Source organism: Oryctolagus cuniculus, chromosome 15 (assembly GCF_964237555.1).
Source record: "Oryctolagus cuniculus chromosome 15, mOryCun1.1, whole genome shotgun sequence".
Taxonomy (NCBI): domain Eukaryota; kingdom Metazoa; phylum Chordata; class Mammalia; order Lagomorpha; family Leporidae; genus Oryctolagus; species Oryctolagus cuniculus.
Window position 1 is genome coordinate 35980115 of NC_091446.1, and position 19268 is coordinate 35999382.

The following is a 19268-nucleotide window of genomic DNA, read 5'->3' on the forward strand; positions in this document are numbered from 1 at the left end:
CATGACAGAGAACAACTAAAGTAAATTGTTTGATGCAAGCATATTAGTTTAATGAGCAGTTCGTAATTTTTGACTTTGAGGAAAATCAAAATAATCTATGACATGTGCACTAATGTCTGTTTTGTGCTACTCCAAAATCTAGGACATTTTGTCTTGAGAGCAGATTCGTTTCAAGCACTCAGTACAATCTACCAGCATTACAGGTGCCTAAACATAAAATAGTTAACATAGTTTAGTAACCAACCATATGCCAAGTTATGAGGTAAATAAATGGGAATGCTTTTCACTATTACATGCAAAATATGCTAGAAAATGGGGATCACTATATCTTATTTTTAGCTGGAAATATAGACTTTTGGAGAACAGATCTGGCCAGGGACACAGAGCTTACATAGAACGAAAAAACAGATTGGAGGTGAGATCTTCTGATGTCCTATGTAGTATACAATGGCTCACGCCACTGCTACCTGGGCAACCATGTTAGCAAAACAAACCAAACCCCAAACATTAGTTACTCTGAGTCAACACCACCGACTGCCTTCATGAAGCACAGGTGTGGGGCCAGCAGCAGGTTAAGCCAGTGATTGGGACAATGCTCATGCAAAGCACACAGATTTTAAGATATCATCCTATTCTTACAACTTACTAGTTCAGTTATTTCTAAGCCCTTTGAGTAAAAAAATTAAGTCTTTCAAGACCCAGTGTTTTATTGGTCATGATTATAGAGGTCCTGACAATTTGCACATATAATAAAATAATAATAATAATAATAATAATATCATTCGGATTCTACCACAATTGCCTAATGTAAAATTATCTCCACTTAATAGAGGAGGAAGCAGAGTTTCACAGAATCAGTTCCCCAAACTAGGAGACACAAACTAGAGGTGGTAGAACTCAGTCTGGATCCCACATGTCCCATGTCTCGCTCCCTTTGACCAACTGAAACATTCAGATCAATTGGGTTCACCAACATCTATTGATTCTGTACTATGAGTCACTATTTTGTTTTTCAGCCTAATCAATGACTTTCAAAATAAACACGAATTTAGTTAATAATTAAAGAGTATATTAATAAAACCAAAATAAAAAAGTTTGGGGTACAAACTTTGGAACTTGAGTAAGTCCCCGTCTCTGTTAATGTTTCATACAAAATCAAGAGAGAAGCCATCTTCTGCCTAATACACAGTTTTAAACTCATTTAAAAAAAAAAAACAACACATCAAGTTATTTTGGATAAAATAGCTCAGCTGCTCTTTAAGGAAATTATGTTATATGTTGAGAGGTCACTATCTCTGCTCTCCTCCTCTTTTCAGTAGGAAATCATAGTATTTAACCTGTGCATACTGACTTCAGTCACTTTCTATATCCATAAGGCTTTTCCAGATAGTTTCATGGATTAGTAATTTATTTCTTTTTAACATTAAGTTACATTTAAATAATATTGTACTTTATTTATACACTACAGTTTTTCTAACCACTCAACTAATGAGAGACATCTTGGTGGCTTCCAACTCTTGTAAATGATGTATAAAGCTGCTATAAACACCTGTGTGCAGGTCTTGGGAGGCAGCTAGAAGTTTTCAACTCACTTGAATAAATACAAGGGAGCACAAAAATCTGGGAAGCCATGGTAAGCATACTTTAGTCTTATAAGAAAATGTCAAACTGTCTTCCAAATATTTGCCCCTTTTGCATGCACACTAATGATGAGGAATACTCCCGGTTGTTCCACATTCTTGTCAACATTTGCTTTGATGGGTGTTAGATTAGAACTGTTGTGCATGTGTTTAGTGTTGTCTCATTATTGTTTTAGTTTACAGCTTCTTAATGATTTATGATGTACAGCACTCTCCAAACCCTGCTAGCATCTGCCTTCTTGAATGAGTATATGATCAAACTTTTGGCCATTTTTTAAGCAGATTGTCCATTTCTCACTGTTGAGTTGTTTTTTTTTTTTTTTTTGACAGGCAGAGTGGACAGTGAGAGAGAGAGACAGAGAGAGAAAGGTCTTCCTTTGCCATTGGTTCACCCTCCAATGGCCGCCGCTGCAGCCGGCGCACCGCGCTGATCCGATGGCAGGAGCCAGGAGCCAGGTGCTTTTCCTGGTCTCCCATGGGGTGCAGGGCCCAAGCACCTGGGCCATCCTCCACTGCACTCCCTGGCCATAGCAGAGAGCTGGCCTGGAAGAGGGGCAACCGGGACAGAATCCGGCGCCCCAACCGGGACTAGAACCCGGTGTGCCGGCGCCGCAAGGTGGAGGATTAGCCTATTGAGCCACAGCGCCGGCCCTCACTGTTGAGTTTTAAGAGTTCTTTGTATATTTTGAATTAACAGTCCTTCATCAGATACACCACTTAGAAATATTTCACACACTCACTCTGTAGCTTTTCTTCTCTTTATTTTAACAGTATTCTTTGCAGTATAAAAATTTTTATTTTATTGAAGATTAGTGCACCGGTTCATCCTTTCAGGAATAATGCTTTTGTTGTTCTATTTAGGAAACTTTTACCAAAGCAAGATCATCAAGATTTTCTCCTATGTAATGTTATTAGAATTTTATACTTACATTTTACACTTAGTTTTATGATGTATTTTAAACTAACTTTGTGAAGAATATAAGGCCAATTTGAATATTCTTTTTTCTTTTGTATGAGAATGTCCAGTTTCAAGCACCATTTGAGAAAAGGATGTCCTTTCACCATGGAGGTGCCTTTGCTTCTATTCAAAAGTTAGTTGACTATATTTGTATTGCTCTGTTTCCATTAACTTATTTGTCTGTTCTTTCACCAATACCCCACAGATTTGATTACCATGCATATTTTCTTGTGGGGAGCAACTCGGACTAGACTAAGTTACTGGAATTAAGACTTATTCTATGCATCTGCTCTCCCACAATATGGCGCTGAGAAGGGAGAAGCAGCTTCTACACAGCTGCCTCCAGTTCAACCAATAAACAGCAGGACCTGCTCCTGATTGGAGGAGAGCAGCGTACTCGGCGTGTGGGTAGCAGAGTTGGGATTGGTGGAAGAGGACTATAAAGGAGGAGAGAGACAACATGCACCAGGAACATCTAAGGGGAACATCTATCTGAAGGAACACCTGTGCAGCCCCCGAGAGAGCCGGCCGGCGGTGTGCCGCTCCCCCACGGAAGTGGGGAATGTGGCAGGGGGAACCGCCCTTCCACGGAGGTGGAAGGGTCGGTAGCCAACCCGGGAAGAACCAGCAGCAAACCCGGGGAGGGCCGAGCAGACGAAAGAACAATGCAGGGTCCTGTGTCGTTCCTCCACGAAGAGGGGGAGTGACATTTTCTCATTTTTTTATTTATTTATTTTTTGACAGGCAGAGTGGACAGTGAGAGAGAAAGAGAGAAAGGTCTTCCTTTGCCGTTGGTTCACCCTCCAATGACCGCTGCGGCCAACGCACTATGGCCAGCGCACTGCACTGATCTGAAGCAAGGAGCCAGGTGCTTCTCCTGGTCTCCCATGCTGGTGCAGGGCCCAAGCACTTGGGCCATCCTCCACTGCACTCCCGGGCCACAACAGAAAGCTGGACTGGAAGAATAGCAACCAGGACAGAATCCGGCGCCACGACCGGGACTAGAACCGGGGGTGCCGGTGCCACAAGCAGAGGATTAGCCTAGTGAGCCACGTTGGTGCTATCATGATTACCATACATTTCTAATGAGTCTTGAAATCAGATGAAGCAAGGTCAGCCCTTTGACTTATTTTCCTTAAAAATTGCATATCCTGGGTTTTTAACTACTTCTTATTAATTATAAATTCAGATGTTGATATCTAAAAAGGAATATGCCTGTTATTTGGTTGAGATCACATTATGTCCATAGATCAAATCAAAAGACAACATAACAATAATAACATCATATTCATGCTGATGAAATATATCTCCATTTATTTACATCATCTTTGGTTTCCTCTGCTTTGTAGTTTTCTTCAAATGATCATATACACATTTTATCAGACACAAACACAAGCATTTCATATTTGTAGGTACAATGTAAATGATACTGTGTGTGTTTGTGCCTATCCTTATAAGGACCAGCGTGACCTCTTGGAACTTCATTTTTTTTTCATATGTTATTCACATTAGGTACAAAAGAAAGAAGATCTGAAAACTGATTCAACATTCAATAGTGCTTTTATTTTGAACATATAGAGGGGAAACATGTCTGAATTATCAAATGCCAATCATCTTGCTCAATTTCACAGTGATGACATAATAGCAATTCAGCATTAGACATGAAGTAACCCATGAGGTGGTTAATCCAAGAATTACACACTGTAAGGAAAGGCAGATACACATTTATGAAGGGATCCAGAAAACGTTTCCTAATGGAGGCTAGACCTTGAAAATGAATAAATGTCAGAGGATACAACAGGGGAGGGACCCATGATAGGCAAAGGAGTTGGAGGCGGCTCTGGAAGAGAGGAGTTGCAGATGACAGCTCAGCAGCAGCCACGTGGCCTGCCCTTCTTCAGGCAGGAATGAAGCTGAGCTGGTACAAGGGTGGCACACGACCTAGCCCACTGACAAGTGGGGTGGTGTCAATGTCCTTGGGGTCAACCAGAGGCTTCAGGGTAAAGTTCTGCAAAATGGCAGTCAGGAATAAAAACAGCTCCATACGGGCCAGGGCCTCTCCCATACACACTCGCTTTCCTGAAAATAACAAGCACAGAGGATTCTTTACCTAAACATTGAGTTGTGAAACTTCCTCAAGAAGTATGCAGTGCCTGCTTGCTCAGGGACTGAGTAGATGCATGGGTGGATGAAAGACAGGATGACTGGGAGGATGGCTGGGCATACACGTGGAATAAAGGATAAACACTTGTTATCCACGAAAATCTTATTATATCAGGCATCACTCACTCTACAAATGTGTATTGAATATCAGCTCTGTGTCAAACATTTCATTAACTATTGACAAATTACAAACACTTTGAATTTAGAAAAGAAACACACATTTCTTGTGCAGTGGGTTAAAGGTAGTTGGGTTGAGGGACTGACTATCAAATACAAGTGTACTTCAAAAAGTTCGTGATAAAATAGCATGAAAAGGTAAGTTTATTAGGACTCAAAACCAAGTTAAGTCTATCATAAATTTTCCATATTGCCCATTTGCAAGGAATTATTGAAGACCACTCTTGTGCATGGAAAACAAAAATTTCAATCAAAATGAACATTTCAAGTCTATGTTCAATTAATTTAAAGCGCCCTCATGTTTTAAGCCCTTTGAAACTCGAGCAGGATTCAGCCAAGGACTTTCTTTCCCCAGGACAATTTCAAAACCGTATATCTAAACTGGTTACTCTCAATTTAAATCCATAAATGGCTCTCATGTTTGTACCCAACAATGAGGTCCAAGTGGCTTGATATGGACCTTCTCAATCTGTTCATGGTCTGATGCTCAACATCACTCCTTCCATTCTACACATCTACTAAGCAATGGAATATCTGCTTTAAATCAATCTCCAGTCCTCCATGGAGTTTCAAACTGTATGCCATGCTACCCAGGGATCTAAGAAACTCCCTTCTGCTGCTTCCTTTGGAACTTGTGTCTCATGTCTCTTCCTGAATGTAATGTTTGTAAAGCCAAGTTCTTCCTCTGGGTTTCCTCATCATATTCCTGATACACTGAAACATGGATCACTTTGAGTATTTTTCTCTATTTTTTTCTACACAGATAAAATGTGAGTTCATTAAAAGAAGAGCTCAGACCTTAACAGGCCATTACAATGCCAAACCCAAAGCACTGAAAAAACACAGAGGAAAAAAATGGAAACTGCAGGTGTAGAGACTCAGCTCAGACAATTTCGCTGTGGAGATCAAATATCCCAGGTGAACGACCTTGAGTGTAGCAAGATGAAGGTGCCCTGCATTCTTTCAGAGTATCCTCCCCATTCCCAAGGTTTCCCTGTCCCTAAATTTTCTGGACAGTTCTGACCTCAGCAATCCACAGGAATGTCCTCTTCCTGAGGTGCATTTCCTCTGTAGGTGTCCTGATTTTCTCCTTTCCTTTCTGTAAGCCTCCTCTGAGGCAGTTCAATTTCCCTTCTCCTATTAGAACCATGGGATGTCAGTGAGCAGAAAACAGTTTCCCTTCAGCCTCCTTGTTAACCTGTGCTTTCCTTTTTTTTTTTTTTTTTTTTTTTTTTTTTGACAGGCAGAGTGGATAGTGAGAGAGAGAGACAGAGAGAAAGGTCTTCCTTTGCCGTTGGTTCACCCTCCAATGGCCGCCATGGCTGGCGTGCTGCGGCCGGCGCATCGCGCTGATCCAATGGCAGGAGCCAGGTGCTTCTCCTGGTCTCCCATGGGGTGTAGGGCCCAAGCACTTGGGCCATCCTCCACTGCACTCCCTGGCCACAGCAGAGGGCTGGCCTGGAAGAGGGGCAACCAGGACAGAATCCGGCGCCCCGACCAGGACTAGAACCCAGTGTGCCGGCACCATAAGGTGGAGGATTAGCCTAGTGAGCCACGGCGCCCAGCTGTGCTTTCCTTTCAAAGCACTTAGACTATGGTGTTGCAATCCTCTAGTCACCTCCTTCCCTAATTTGTAAGAAAGACACTTATGAGCACTTTGTGTGCTCGGGGCTACTAATTAAATAGCTAGAACTCTAGGCCTACATTGTTGCGGAGCGGGGTAAGCCTCAACCAGCAATGCCAGCATCTCATAAGGGTGCTGGTTTGATTCCCAGCTGCTTCACTTCTGATCCAGTTCCCTGATACATTACCTGGTAAAACAGTAGAAGATGGCTCAATGACTTGTATACATGGACCCACGTGGGAGACCCTGATGGAGTTCCAGGATACTGGTTTCAGCCTGGCTCAGCCCTGGCCATTGAGGCCATTTGGAGAAGCAGCAGATGGAAGATATACCTCTCTCTCATTCTCTCTTTCTCTCTCTCCCTCTCTCCCTCTCTTTCTCTCTACCCTTCTCCTCTCTCTTTCATTTTGCTTTCAAATAAATAAATAAATAAACCTGTAAAAAGCAGACATTCTTATAGCTCAAAGTAAAGACCAATACACAGAAGAATCTCAAAGTTATTTACCCATATAACATTCTTACAATAACTGAAGAAAGTCTAAATGAGATCCACGTTCTAAGAGGAGCACATGTGTGCCCAGGTATAGAGAGAGGCAGAATTCAATTACTCTATCCTGGGGTTTTTCACTTTGAGAGAACTGGGTCAACAACATGAAGCCCCAAACTCCCACTAACCTGGCTCTATAATGAGGAAATGTCATGAAAAAGGAAGGAACGTGGACAGTAGGAGTGGGACTCCTGATCCTGTATAAAAGCAAATCTACCGCTCAGGAGGAAACAATACCTTAACTTCAATTGATCCCCAAAATGTATCCTGTCCCCCAGGATCATATGGAAATAAATTTCTGTTACCTGTTGAGAAAGGCATGAAGTAGTCACTTTTCTTAAAGTTGCCGCTGGCATCCAGGAAGTGGCCAGGGTCAAACTTGTCTGGCTTCAGGAATTCTTGGTTATCATGTAGCACAGAAGTCAGTGATGTTAGCACGGCCGTGCCCTGAAAAAAAAAAAAAAAAAAAAAAAAAAAAAAAACAGAGAAGAAGCCAAGGCATGGAAGAAAGATGGAAATCACAAAGTCAATCTCTAAGGACAAGGAAATCCATGTGCAAAGAAATACCATGACATTTCCAGCCAGGACAAGTAAGAAACAAGGATGAGATTAAGATCAGGAGCGCTGGCGCCACAGCTCACTAGGCTAATCCTCCACCTTGCAGTGCCGGCACACCGGGTTCTAGTCCCAGTTGGGGTGCCGGATTCTGTCCTGGTTGCCCCTCTTCCAGGCCAGCTCTCTGCTGTGGCCAGGGAGTGCAGTGGAGGATGGCCCAGGTGCTTGGGCCCTGCACCCCATGGGAGACCAGGAAAAACACCTGGCTCCTGGCTCCTGCCATCAGATCAGCGCAGTGCGCCGGCCGCAGCGCGCCGGCCGCGGCGGCCATTGGAGGGTGAACCAACGGCAGAGGAAGACCTTTCTCTCTGTCTCTCTCTCTCACTGTCCACTCTGCCTGTCAAAAAAAAAAAAAAAAGAAGAAGAAGAAGATCAGGAGCAAAGATTTTCCTCCGTGCCCTCCAAGAACATTGGATGTACTGAGCATTTGGGAAATTGGGTGCCAATCACCCTGCAGCCAACCCACATACCACAAAGCTTGCACTTGGGTGCCTGTCCTCACTTGCTGCTCTAACTCACTCAGTTCTCACAGATCTCACACATGGTCAGTCATCTAAAAGGAAAGCCTGTGCTGATTCAACAAAAGTCACGAGTATTTGGAAACTGCTCACAGGGCATTTTAAGAGAACATCTTAACAAGACTCCTGGAATGATTCCAACAAGTACACGAACATCTATTTGCTCTCCATCCTTTTGACACAATATGTTTATTTTAAATTAAAGATGTAAGGGAACTGTTAATGATAGGTGAATCCTGCCTAAAATAACACATCCTATTGAATGGGGAAAAGCTGGAAGCATTTCCACTGACATCTGGTACCAGAAGGGATGCCCACTCTCACCACTGCTATTCAGCATAGTTCTGGAAGTTTTAACCAGAGCCATTAGGCAAGAAAAAGAAATTAAAAGGATACAAATTGGGAAGGAAGAACTCAAACCATTCCTCTTTGCAGACGACATGATTCTTTATTAAGGGGATCCAAAAACTCTACTAAGAGAATATTGGAACTCATAGAAGAGTTTGGCAAAGTAGCAGGATATAAAATCAATGCACAAAAATCAACAGCCTTTGTATACAAAGGCAATGCCACAGCTGAGAAAGAACTGCTAAGATCAATCCCATTCACAATAGTTACAAAACCAATCAAATACCTTGGAATAAACTTAACCAAGGACGTTAAAGATCTCTACAATGAGAATTACAAAATCTTAAAGAAAGAAATAGAAGAGGATACCAAGAAATGGAAAAATGTCCCATGCATGGATTGGAAGAATCAACATCATCAAAATGTCCATTCTACCAAAAGCAATTTATAGATTCAATGCAATACCAATCAAGATACCAAAGACATTCTTCTCAGAACTAGAAAAAATGATGCTGAAATTCATATGGAGATGCAGGAGACCTCGAATAGCTAAAGCAAATTTGTACAACAAAAACAAAGCCGGAGACATCACAATACCAGATTTCAGGACATTACAGGGCAGTTGTAATCAAAACAGCATGGTACTGGTACAGAAACAGATGGATAGACCAATGGAACAGAATAGAAACACCAGAAATCAACCCAAACATCTACAGCCAACTTATATTTGATCAAGCATCTAAAACCAATTCCTGGAGCTAGGAGAGTCTATTCAATAAATGGTGCTGGGAAAAAAGGATTTCCACATTCAGAAGCATGAAGCAAGACCCCTACCTTACACCTTACACAAAAATCCACTCAACATGGATTAAAGACCTAAATCTACGACCTGACACCATCAAATTATTAGAGAACATTGGAGAAACCCTGCAAGACATTGGAACCAGCAAAGACTTTCTGGAAAAGACCCTAGAGGCACAGGCAGTCAAAGCCAAAATTAACTATTGGGATTGCATCAAGTTGAGAAGTTTCTGTACTGCAAAAGAAAGAGGCGAGTGAACAGACAACCGACAGAATGTGACAAAATACTTGCAAAGTATGCTACAGATAAAGGATTAATAACCAGAATCTACAAAGAAATCAAGAAACTCCACAACATCAAAACAAACAACCCACTTAAGAGATGGGCCAAGGACCTCAATAGACATTTTGCAAAAGAGGAAATCCAAATGGCCAACAGACACATGAAAAAATGTTCAAGATCACTAGCAATCAGGGAAATGCAAATCAAAACCACAATGAGGTTCCATCTCACCCCAGTTAGAATGGCTCACATTCAGAAATCTACCAACAATAGATGCTGGAGAGGATGTGGGGAAAATGGGACAATAACCCACTGTTGGTGGGAATGTTAACTGGTTAAGCCACTATGGAAGTCAGTCTGGAGATTCCTCAGAAACCTGAATATAACCCTACCATACAACCCAGCCATACCACTCCTTGGAATTTAAATTGGCAAACAAAAAAAGCGGTCTGCACCTTAATATTTATTGCAGCTCAATTCACAATAGCTAAGACCTGGAATCAACCCAAATGCCCATCAACAGTAGAAAGGATAAAGAAATTATGGGACATGTACTCTATAGAATACTATACAGCAGTAAAAAAAATGAAATCCAGTCATTTGCAACAAAATGGAGGAATCTGGAAAACATTATGCTGAGTGAATTAAGCTAGTCCCAAAGGGACAAATATCATATGTTCTCCCTGATAGGTGACAACTAACCGAGCACAAAAAAGGAAACCTGTTGAAGTGCAATGGACACTATGAGAAACGGTGACTTGATCAGCCCTTGCCCTGATTGTTGATGAGCAACGTAATACTTTATGCCTGCTAGTATTTTTTTGTTTGTTCTACTTAATACTATTGGTTGAATTCTGTAATTAATACACAGTTATTCTTAAGTGTTGAAACTTAACTGAAAAGTGATCCCTGTTAAATATAAGAGTGGGAATAAGGGACGAGATGTACAATTTCGGACATGCTCAAGCTGACTTACCCCAAACGGTAGAGTTAGAAACATAGCAGGGGATTCCAATTCAATCCCATCAAGGTGGCATGTACCAGTGCCATCTCACTAGTCCCAGTGATCAATTTCTGTTCACAATTGATCATAATGAAAGGACTGAGAGTCAAAGGGAGCACATAAACAAGTCTAGTATCTGCTAACACTAACCGATAGAATAAATAAAGGGGAGAGTGATCCAACATGGGAAGTGAGATACTCAGCAGACTCATAGAATGGCGGATGTCCTAAACAGCACTCTGGCCTCAGAATCAGCCCTTAAGGCACTCGGATCTGGCTAAAAAGCCCATGAGAGTATTTCAGGCATGGAAAGCCAAGACACTCTGGCAAAAAGATCTCTGTGAGTGAGATCCCAGTGGAAAGAACAGGTCTTCAAAGAGGGAGGTGCCTTTCTCTGAAGGGAGGAGAGAACCTCCACTTTGACTATGACCTTGTCTAAACAAGATAAGAGTCGGAGAACTCAAGGGGCTTCCATAGCCTTGGAAACTCATGACTGGTGCATAGGGAGATTACTGATGCCATAAACAGGAGTGTCAATTTGTAAAGTCAACAACAGGAGTCACTGTGTACTTACTCCTCATGTAGGATCTCTGTCCTTAATGTGCTGTACACTGAGGCTTAATGCTATAACGAGTACTCAAACAGTATATTTCACTTTGTGTTTCTATGGGGGTGCAAACGATTGAAATCTTTACTTAATGTACACTAAACTGATCTTCTGTAAAAAAAAAAAAAAAAAGAAAAAAGAAATTATCAATTCCCAACTTGACTCTCACTGGGATTAAACATGACAATAGGTCTGATCTGATTTCATCATCATTTAAAAAAAATCATCTATTATTTTTCACTTTATGTTTCTGTGTGGGAGCAAACTGTTGAAATCCTTACTTAAGGTATACTAAGCTGATCTTCTGTATATTAAGATAATCGAAAATGAATCTTGATGTGAATGGAAGGGGAGAGGGAGTGGAAAAGGGGAGGGTTGTGGGTGGGAGGGACGGTATGGGGGGGGAAGCCATTGTAACCCATGAGTCGTACTTTGGAAATTTATATTCATTAAATAAAAGATAAAAAAAATAAAGAAAGAAAGAAATTATGGGACATGTACTCTATAGAATACTATACAGCAGTAAAAAAAATGAAATCCAGTCATTTGCAACAAAATGGAGGAATCTGGAAAACATTATGCTGAGTGAATTAAGCTAGTCCCAAAGGGACAAATATCATATGTTCTCCCTGATAGGTGACAACTAACCGAGCACAAAAAAGGAAACCTGTTGAAGTGCAATGGACACTATGAGAAACGGTGACTTGATCAGCCCTTGCCCTGATTGTTGATGAGCAACGTAATACTTTATGCCTGCTAGTATTTTTTTGTTTGTTCTACTTAATACTATTGGTTGAATTCTGTAATTAATACACAGTTATTCTTAAGTGTTGAAACTTAACTGAAAAGTGATCCCTGTTAAATATAAGAGTGGGAATAAGGGACGAGATGTACAATTTCGGACATGCTCAAGCTGACTTACCCCAAACGGTAGAGTTAGAAACATAGCAGGGGATTCCAATTCAATCCCATCAAGGTGGCATGTACCAGTGCCATCTCACTAGTCCCAGTGATCAATTTCTGTTCACAATTGATCATTTTGATAGGACTAAGAGTCAAAGGGATCACACAAACAAGACTAGTGTCTGCTAATACTAACTGATAGAATCAAAAAGGGAGAGAACAATCCTACATGGGAAACAAGATACACAGTAGACTCATAGACTGGCAGATGTCCTAAACAGCACTCTGGCCTCAGAATCAGCCCTTAAGACATTCGGATCTGGCTGAAGAGCCCATGAGAGTATTTCTGGCATGGAAAGCCAAGTCACTGGAAAAAAAAATGACCTAAATAAAAGATCTCTGTGAGTGAGATCCCAGTGGAAAGAACAGGTCATCAAAGAAGGAGGTCCCTTTCTCTGAAGGGAGGAGAGAACCTCCACTTTGACTATGACCTTGTCTAAATATGATCAGAGTCGACAAACTCAAAAGGCTTCCATAGCCTTGGCAACTCATGACAAGAGCCTAGGGTGATTTCTGATGTCATAAACAAGAATGTCAATTTGTAAAGTCAACAACAGGAGTCACTGTGTACTTACTCCTCATGTAGGATCTCTGTCCTTAATGTGCTGTACATTGTGATTTAATGTTATAACTTGTACTCGAACAGTATTTTTCACTTTGTTTTTCTGTGTGGGTGCAAACTGTTGAAATCTTTACTTAATATATGCTAAACTGATCTTCTGTATATAAAGAGAACTGAAAATGAATCTTGATGTGAATGGAAGGGGAGAGGGAGCGGGAAAGGGGAGGGTTTCAGGTGGGAGGGAAATTATTGGGGGGGAAAGCCATGGGAATCATTAAGCCATACTTTGGAAATTTATATTCATTAAATAAAAGTTAAAAAATAATAATTAATAGCTGAATTTCCATTTGGGAAATATAATATTCATGTAGACTTAAAGTCTCATAACATAGGTTTTATTTATTAATTGCATATGAAAAAAATAAATCTCAGCAGTGGTGAAATCTCGCAGTCATCCCCACCAAAGAAGACCTTAGCAACACCAATGCTGCAACAAACTGAAATTACGTCCCCCAAGTCATGGTGTGACGTACACAACACTACCTGTGTAATATTCTTGCCCAAAACACATCTCTAGTCTCCAACTAAACATTCACACAAAGCTAGAATGAGAAATGTTCTGTCTGAAAGGTGGCCTGGACTCTTCTAATATATTAGAGGAAAAAGAATGGTTCTTGGTTAGAAGGGACTAATGCTCAGATGATATCATATGTGAACAAGGATCAAGAAGTTTCAGGGAACTATGATGCCATGTAAGGAATAAAATGAAAGAAACCAACTAGATAATGTTAAAATCTGAAGATTCTCACATGAGGAATTCAACAGCTTTTTCATGGAAATTCAATGAGTTTTAGCAAAATACAGGGAAATGATTCAATAATCCAAGAGATATTTAGAAGAGATGTGTGGGGAGCTACTCGGACTAGACTAAGTTACTGGAATTAAGACTTATTCTATGCATCTGCTCTCCCACAATATGGCGCTGGGAGAGGAAGTAACAGCTTCTACCCAGCTGCCTCTCACCAACTTGACAAGCTGCAGGAGCTGCTCCTGATTGGAGGAGAGCAGCGTACTTGGCGTGTGGGTAGCAGAGTTGGGATTGGTGGAAGAGGACTATAAAGGAGGAGAGAGACAACATGCACCAGGAACATCTAAGGGGAACATCTGAGGGAACACCTGTGCAGCCCCCGAGAGAGCCGGCCGGCGGTGTGCCGCTCCCTCGCGGAAGTGGGGAATGTGGCAGGGGGAACTGCCCTTCCACGGAGGTGGAAGGGACGGTAGCCAACCCGGGAAGAACCAGCAGCAAACCCGGGGAGGGCCGAGCAGACGAAAGAACAACGCAGGGTCCTGTGTCATTCCTCCACGAAGAGGGGGAGCGATAAGATGGAAATAATTTTAAGCTGAATTTTATAAATAAAACAGAAATTCAATATGGCTAGGGTATCAAGCTCCAATATTCTATTGTACAGTAGGGTGACTATAGAGAAAAATAAAACTGTATATTTAAAAAAACAGAAGAAAGGATTTTGAATGTTTTCAAATGTTTGAGGAGATACACATATTTACCCTGATTTGGACATTACATATGTATCAAAACATCATGTGATTTCACGTAATATGTTAAATTTTATGTGCTAAATATTTTAAAATAAAATGAAATGATATATTATGTCACAAAAAATACAGTGAAAAGCACGTCTCATTCTCATATAAGCACACAAACACATCTAAAATACCCAGAAATAGCCATTCCAAAAACTAGTTTTTTACCTTCTAGGAAATGTGCTCTTCCAAAGATAACATGCATATCATTTTCATTAGGCAGATAAGTATGATCACGCCACTTCTCAATTTTCTCTATTCTAAACCCAAAGGACAGCATGCACTACACTTTGATTTGTGTGTAGACTAAACTAATTTGGATATTATCCAGTACAAACACATATACATATGTCTTTACTCAGCTATACAGTCTGAATGTGCCTTGACATTACTGATGAGCACGTCCATAGTTTGAAATTTGATTCCTTTAGAAGCAATTTAGTAATGACAAATTTTTCAGAAATTACTCCCTTTTCACATTCTCAAGCATAGAGCAGATATGAAGAATTTGAATTCTTGCACTTTAGGATATTTTACTTTATAATGCAATAGATATTCCCCATTGAGGAACAGAGGGGTTTTTTTTCCCCCTCTTCATTCTATTTGTTGAACTTTTTTTTGACAGGCAGAGTTAGACAGTGAGAGAGAGATACAGAGAGAAAGGTCTTCCTTTTGCCGTTGGTTCACCCCCCCCAAATGACCACCACAGCCAGCACGCTGCACTGATCCGATGCCAGGAGCCAGGTGCTTCCTCCTGGTCTCCCATGCAGGTGCAGGGCCCAAACACTTGGGTCATCCTCCACTGCACTCCCGCGTTGGGTCATCCTCCACTGCACTCCCGCGCCACTGGAAGAGGAGCAACCAGGACGGAACCAGCGCTCCAACTGGGACTAGAACCCGGAGTGCCGGCGCCGGAGGCAGAGGATTAGCCTAGTGAGCTGCAGTGCCAGCCTGTTGAACTCTTTTACTTAGAGTAGGGTTAACTATAGAATCATTACGTATACTGAAAATAAATCTTTGTAAAAATCAAGAGTGGTGATGTGGATGTGTTCTCTGTTCCTAAATCTGTGTATGTGAAATATATGAAACTTGTATAACTTAAATAAAATATTTAAGAAGTTCCAGGTTTTAGTGTTGTAGCATTGAGGATGAAAGATTTCTAGCCCTCTATTACTAAACAAAACCCTAGCAGGGTGCAATTAGCACTTAAAACACATATATCCCATATCAAAATACCTAGGTCCCATTCCCAACTCCAGCTCCTAAATTCAGATTTCTGCTAATGCTCAGCCTGGCAGAAGTAATGACTCATGCAAGTGATTGTGCTTCTCCCACCCACACGGGAGGCTTTTGGATGGCAATTCCAGCTGCACAAACCAGTCTTCCCAGGCATTAGGGGAATGAACCAGAAAATAGGAACTCTCTCTCTCTCTCTCTTCACTCTTACTATCTCTCAGCCTCTAAAATATTTTTTTAAAAAGACAAATGATATAAGTATTTCAGATGAGAGAACCCCAGAGAAGTAAGCTGACATCTACAATCAATACCTGACTGTCTGTATTTCCAGTCCTGAATAATCAAGTGGTGTTACATCAATCTGTCTGCCTAGTAAAAGAGAAATGAGCTGGCGCCGTGGCTCACTAGGCTAATCCTCCGCCTTGCGGAGCCGGCACACCGTGTTCTAGTCCCGGTCAGGGAGCCGGATTCTGTCCCGGTTGCCCCTCTTCCAGGCCAGCTCTCTGCTGTGGCCAGGGAGTGCAGTGGAGGATGGCCCAAGTCCTTGGGCCCTGCACCCCATGGGAGACCAGGATAAGTACCTGGCTCCTGCCTTCGGATCAGCGCCGGCCATGGCGGCCATTGGAGGGTGAACCAACGGCAAAAGGAAGACCTTTCTCTCTGTCTCTCTCTCTCACTGACCACTCTGCCTGTCAAAAAAAAAAAAGAGAGAGAGAGGGAGAGAGAGAAATGAACCTCAGAAGAGACTGAATTTTTTCATATGTTACACCTAGCATTTAACCAATGCATATTAGGCACTCCATTAGACAGAACTAACGGGCACAATAAGAACAGAAACATTGTGCTTAACCCAGCAGTTAAGACACCTGCATCCCACATTGGAGTATCAGGGGTTAGTTCCCAGCTCCACCCCCTGAATCAAACTTCCTGCTAGTACATATCCTAGAAGGTACTGTTGATGGCTGAAATAGCAGTTCCTGCCATCCATGTGGAAGACACAGGCTATATTCACAGCTCCCAAGTTCAACCCAGGACTGGCCATTGCAGGCATTTGGAGAACAAATCAATGGTTGGCACTTTTAACACTTATTTAGAAATTTAAGCACCTAAAAATAGCAAACCTATTATAAAAACAGAACAAAATTTGTAAGGCTCCAGAGATCAAGATGTGTTATGCAGGGGCCGGCACTGTGGCATAGTAGGTTAAGCTGCACCCATGTGGGAGCCAGTGTGGCAGACAATGGTTTCACCCACTATGCCACAGTGCTAGCCTCTATCCAGTTTTTAACAGCCTCAAACCACAAACAGCAGAAAGCCTACACAGCTACCCAGCATAAGAGTTTTGTGCTGCTCTCATATTGTGCCAGTAGAGGAATGGTGCTAGACTCTTGTTTGGAAACAACAAAAGCATAGATATGCAGTGCAGAAGAAATAAACTTACCTTGGGGATGAAGTAGTTTCTGAATTTAACGTTACAGGTTGTTGCATGGGGCACGTTGTTGGGGACGAGGTTAATGTATCTCTGGATCTCGTGCACCGTGGCATCCGTGTAGGGCATGCGGCTCCTGTCCTGCATGCAGGGGCTTCGGTGTCTGCCAATCACACGCTCGATCTCCTCCTGCACTTTAGCTGAGAAGACACAAGTAAGAAATCTTGAATAGGAGAACACGGCACATTTCTCATAGCAGGTGAGGGCTAAGTGAAGCAGGTGAAGTTGTCCAAGCAGTCCTAAATGATCATAGTACACAGAACCTACAGAAAGAATCACTGTGTTATAGGCACAGGTGAAGAAGCTCAAAAAGTTCATGGAAAACTCTTATTATGAAAGACTATGCACGGATTTCAATTTTTTCTATGAAAATAACATATTTTTAGAAATGCACATATTTATGATTACACAGTAATACATAGATTTCATTCTCTTGATAAAACACTAATCCCATGATTTATATAAAGTAGTAAAATTTAAGTAAAAATTTTAAGTCCTACTCTGTACCAAACAATCTATATATATATTCTTGTTCAACCATTATAACATCCTTGTTTTTTTAAATAAGATGTATTTATTTATTTATTTATTTATTTAAAAGTTGGAGTTACAGAGAGAGAAGGAGAGACAGAGAGAGATGGAAAGAGAGAGAGAGAAATAGAGTGAGATCTTCCATCCACTAGTTCACTCCCTAGATGACTGCAACATCCATGGCTGGGCCAAGCCATAGCCTGGAGCCAGTTGCTTCATCCAGGTCTCCACTTCCAACCCAACTCCCTGCTATTGGCTTGGTTACAGCAGTAGAAGATGGCCCACACGCTTGGGCCCCAGCAACCATGCAAGACTCCTGGCTGAAGTTCCTGGCTCCTAGCTTCAGCATGGTCTAGCACTGGCCATTGTGGCCACTTAGAAAGTGAACTAACAGATAAATGATCTGTAATTCTTTCAAATAAATAAATAAATCTTTAAAAATAAAATAAAAGATATTCTTTTTTAAGGCTGAATAACATTTCATCATGTGTGTATCACATTTTCTGTATCCATTAAACTGTTGATGGGCATCAAGGTGGATTCCATATTTAAGATATTATAAATAGTGCAGCAACACAATAGGACTTTAGGTACCTTTTGGATATGCTGGGTCAATTTCCTTTCAACAGATACTCAGATGTGGAATACCAGGATCATACAGTATCTACTTTTAGACTTCTGAGGATTGCATTCACATTTTTAAATAATGACTCTAATTCTTGATTTTAACTATTTTAAAATATTCTGAAACTTGCTTGTAAGATATGAGGACAAATCTCCCCATCACCATCTCATACAAAATACACAAAGATACCCACCTATAGACACACATGTACATTATGATTTACAATAATTTGGTTATGGATAAGGCAATTATGATCATGTTTCATCTTTTTGTACATTCATGCTTAAAGTGTATATTTTAGGGGCCTGCACTGTGATGTAGCAGGTAAGGTCACTGCCTACAATGCCAGCATCCCATACGGGCATCAGGTTCAAGTCTTAGCTGCTCCACTTCTGATCCAGCTCTGTGCTATGGCCTGGGAAGGCAGTGGAGGATGGCCCAAGCCCTTGGGCTCCTGCACCCATGTGGGAAACCTGGAAGAAACTCCAGATTCCTGGCTGTTGAGCAGCCCAGTATCAGCTGTTGCAGCCATTTAGGGAGTAAACCAACAAGTGGAAGATATCTCTTTGCCTCTGCCTCTCTGTAACTCTGCCTTTCAAATTAATAAATAAATCTAAAAATATATATAAATAAAGTGATCATTTTAATTCCTAATTTCAGATGCTAATTTAGAATTCTTACAAATGCTCATGTGTGTTGCAAATGTCTAATATTAATTTTCTCTAATTATTGAGAACCACAAATAAACAATCACTTCTGTTTTGTCCTTGGTGTCTCCCTTCACACCCACATTGTCCCCAGGTCCACTGTGAATTGCTTCCAGGTCTGCTGTCCATCACCATCCCTCACCCTGCCTATGAGCTCTCCTGATTCTGGTGCCCAAGACTTTCTATCATTTGGTTTCAAATACTTGCATGGAACACAACCTCTAGTATCTGTCTGAAAATGAATTATTTGTCAATCTGTAGGTGTCAAA

The 19268-nt window shown here is 41.3% G+C and overlaps 1 protein-coding gene across 3 annotated transcripts in view; it reads right to left on the minus strand.

Moving 5' to 3' along the window:
• Positions 1-4139: 4139 nt before the first annotated feature.
• The window catches only part of CYP2C14 (minor cytochrome P450), a 43381-nt gene continuing 28252 nt past the window's right edge, over positions 4140-19268 (minus strand). The window contains 5 exon segments of one of the 3 annotated variants that reach the window (NM_001171120.1): positions 4331-4525; positions 4527-4543; positions 4546-4677; positions 7415-7556; positions 17089-17276. In NM_001171120.1, coding sequence (NP_001164591.1) covers positions 4496-4525; positions 4527-4543; positions 4546-4677; positions 7415-7556; positions 17089-17276 — 509 coding nt within the window. In that variant the 3' untranslated portion in view covers positions 4331-4495. 3 annotated transcript variants of the gene reach the window in all.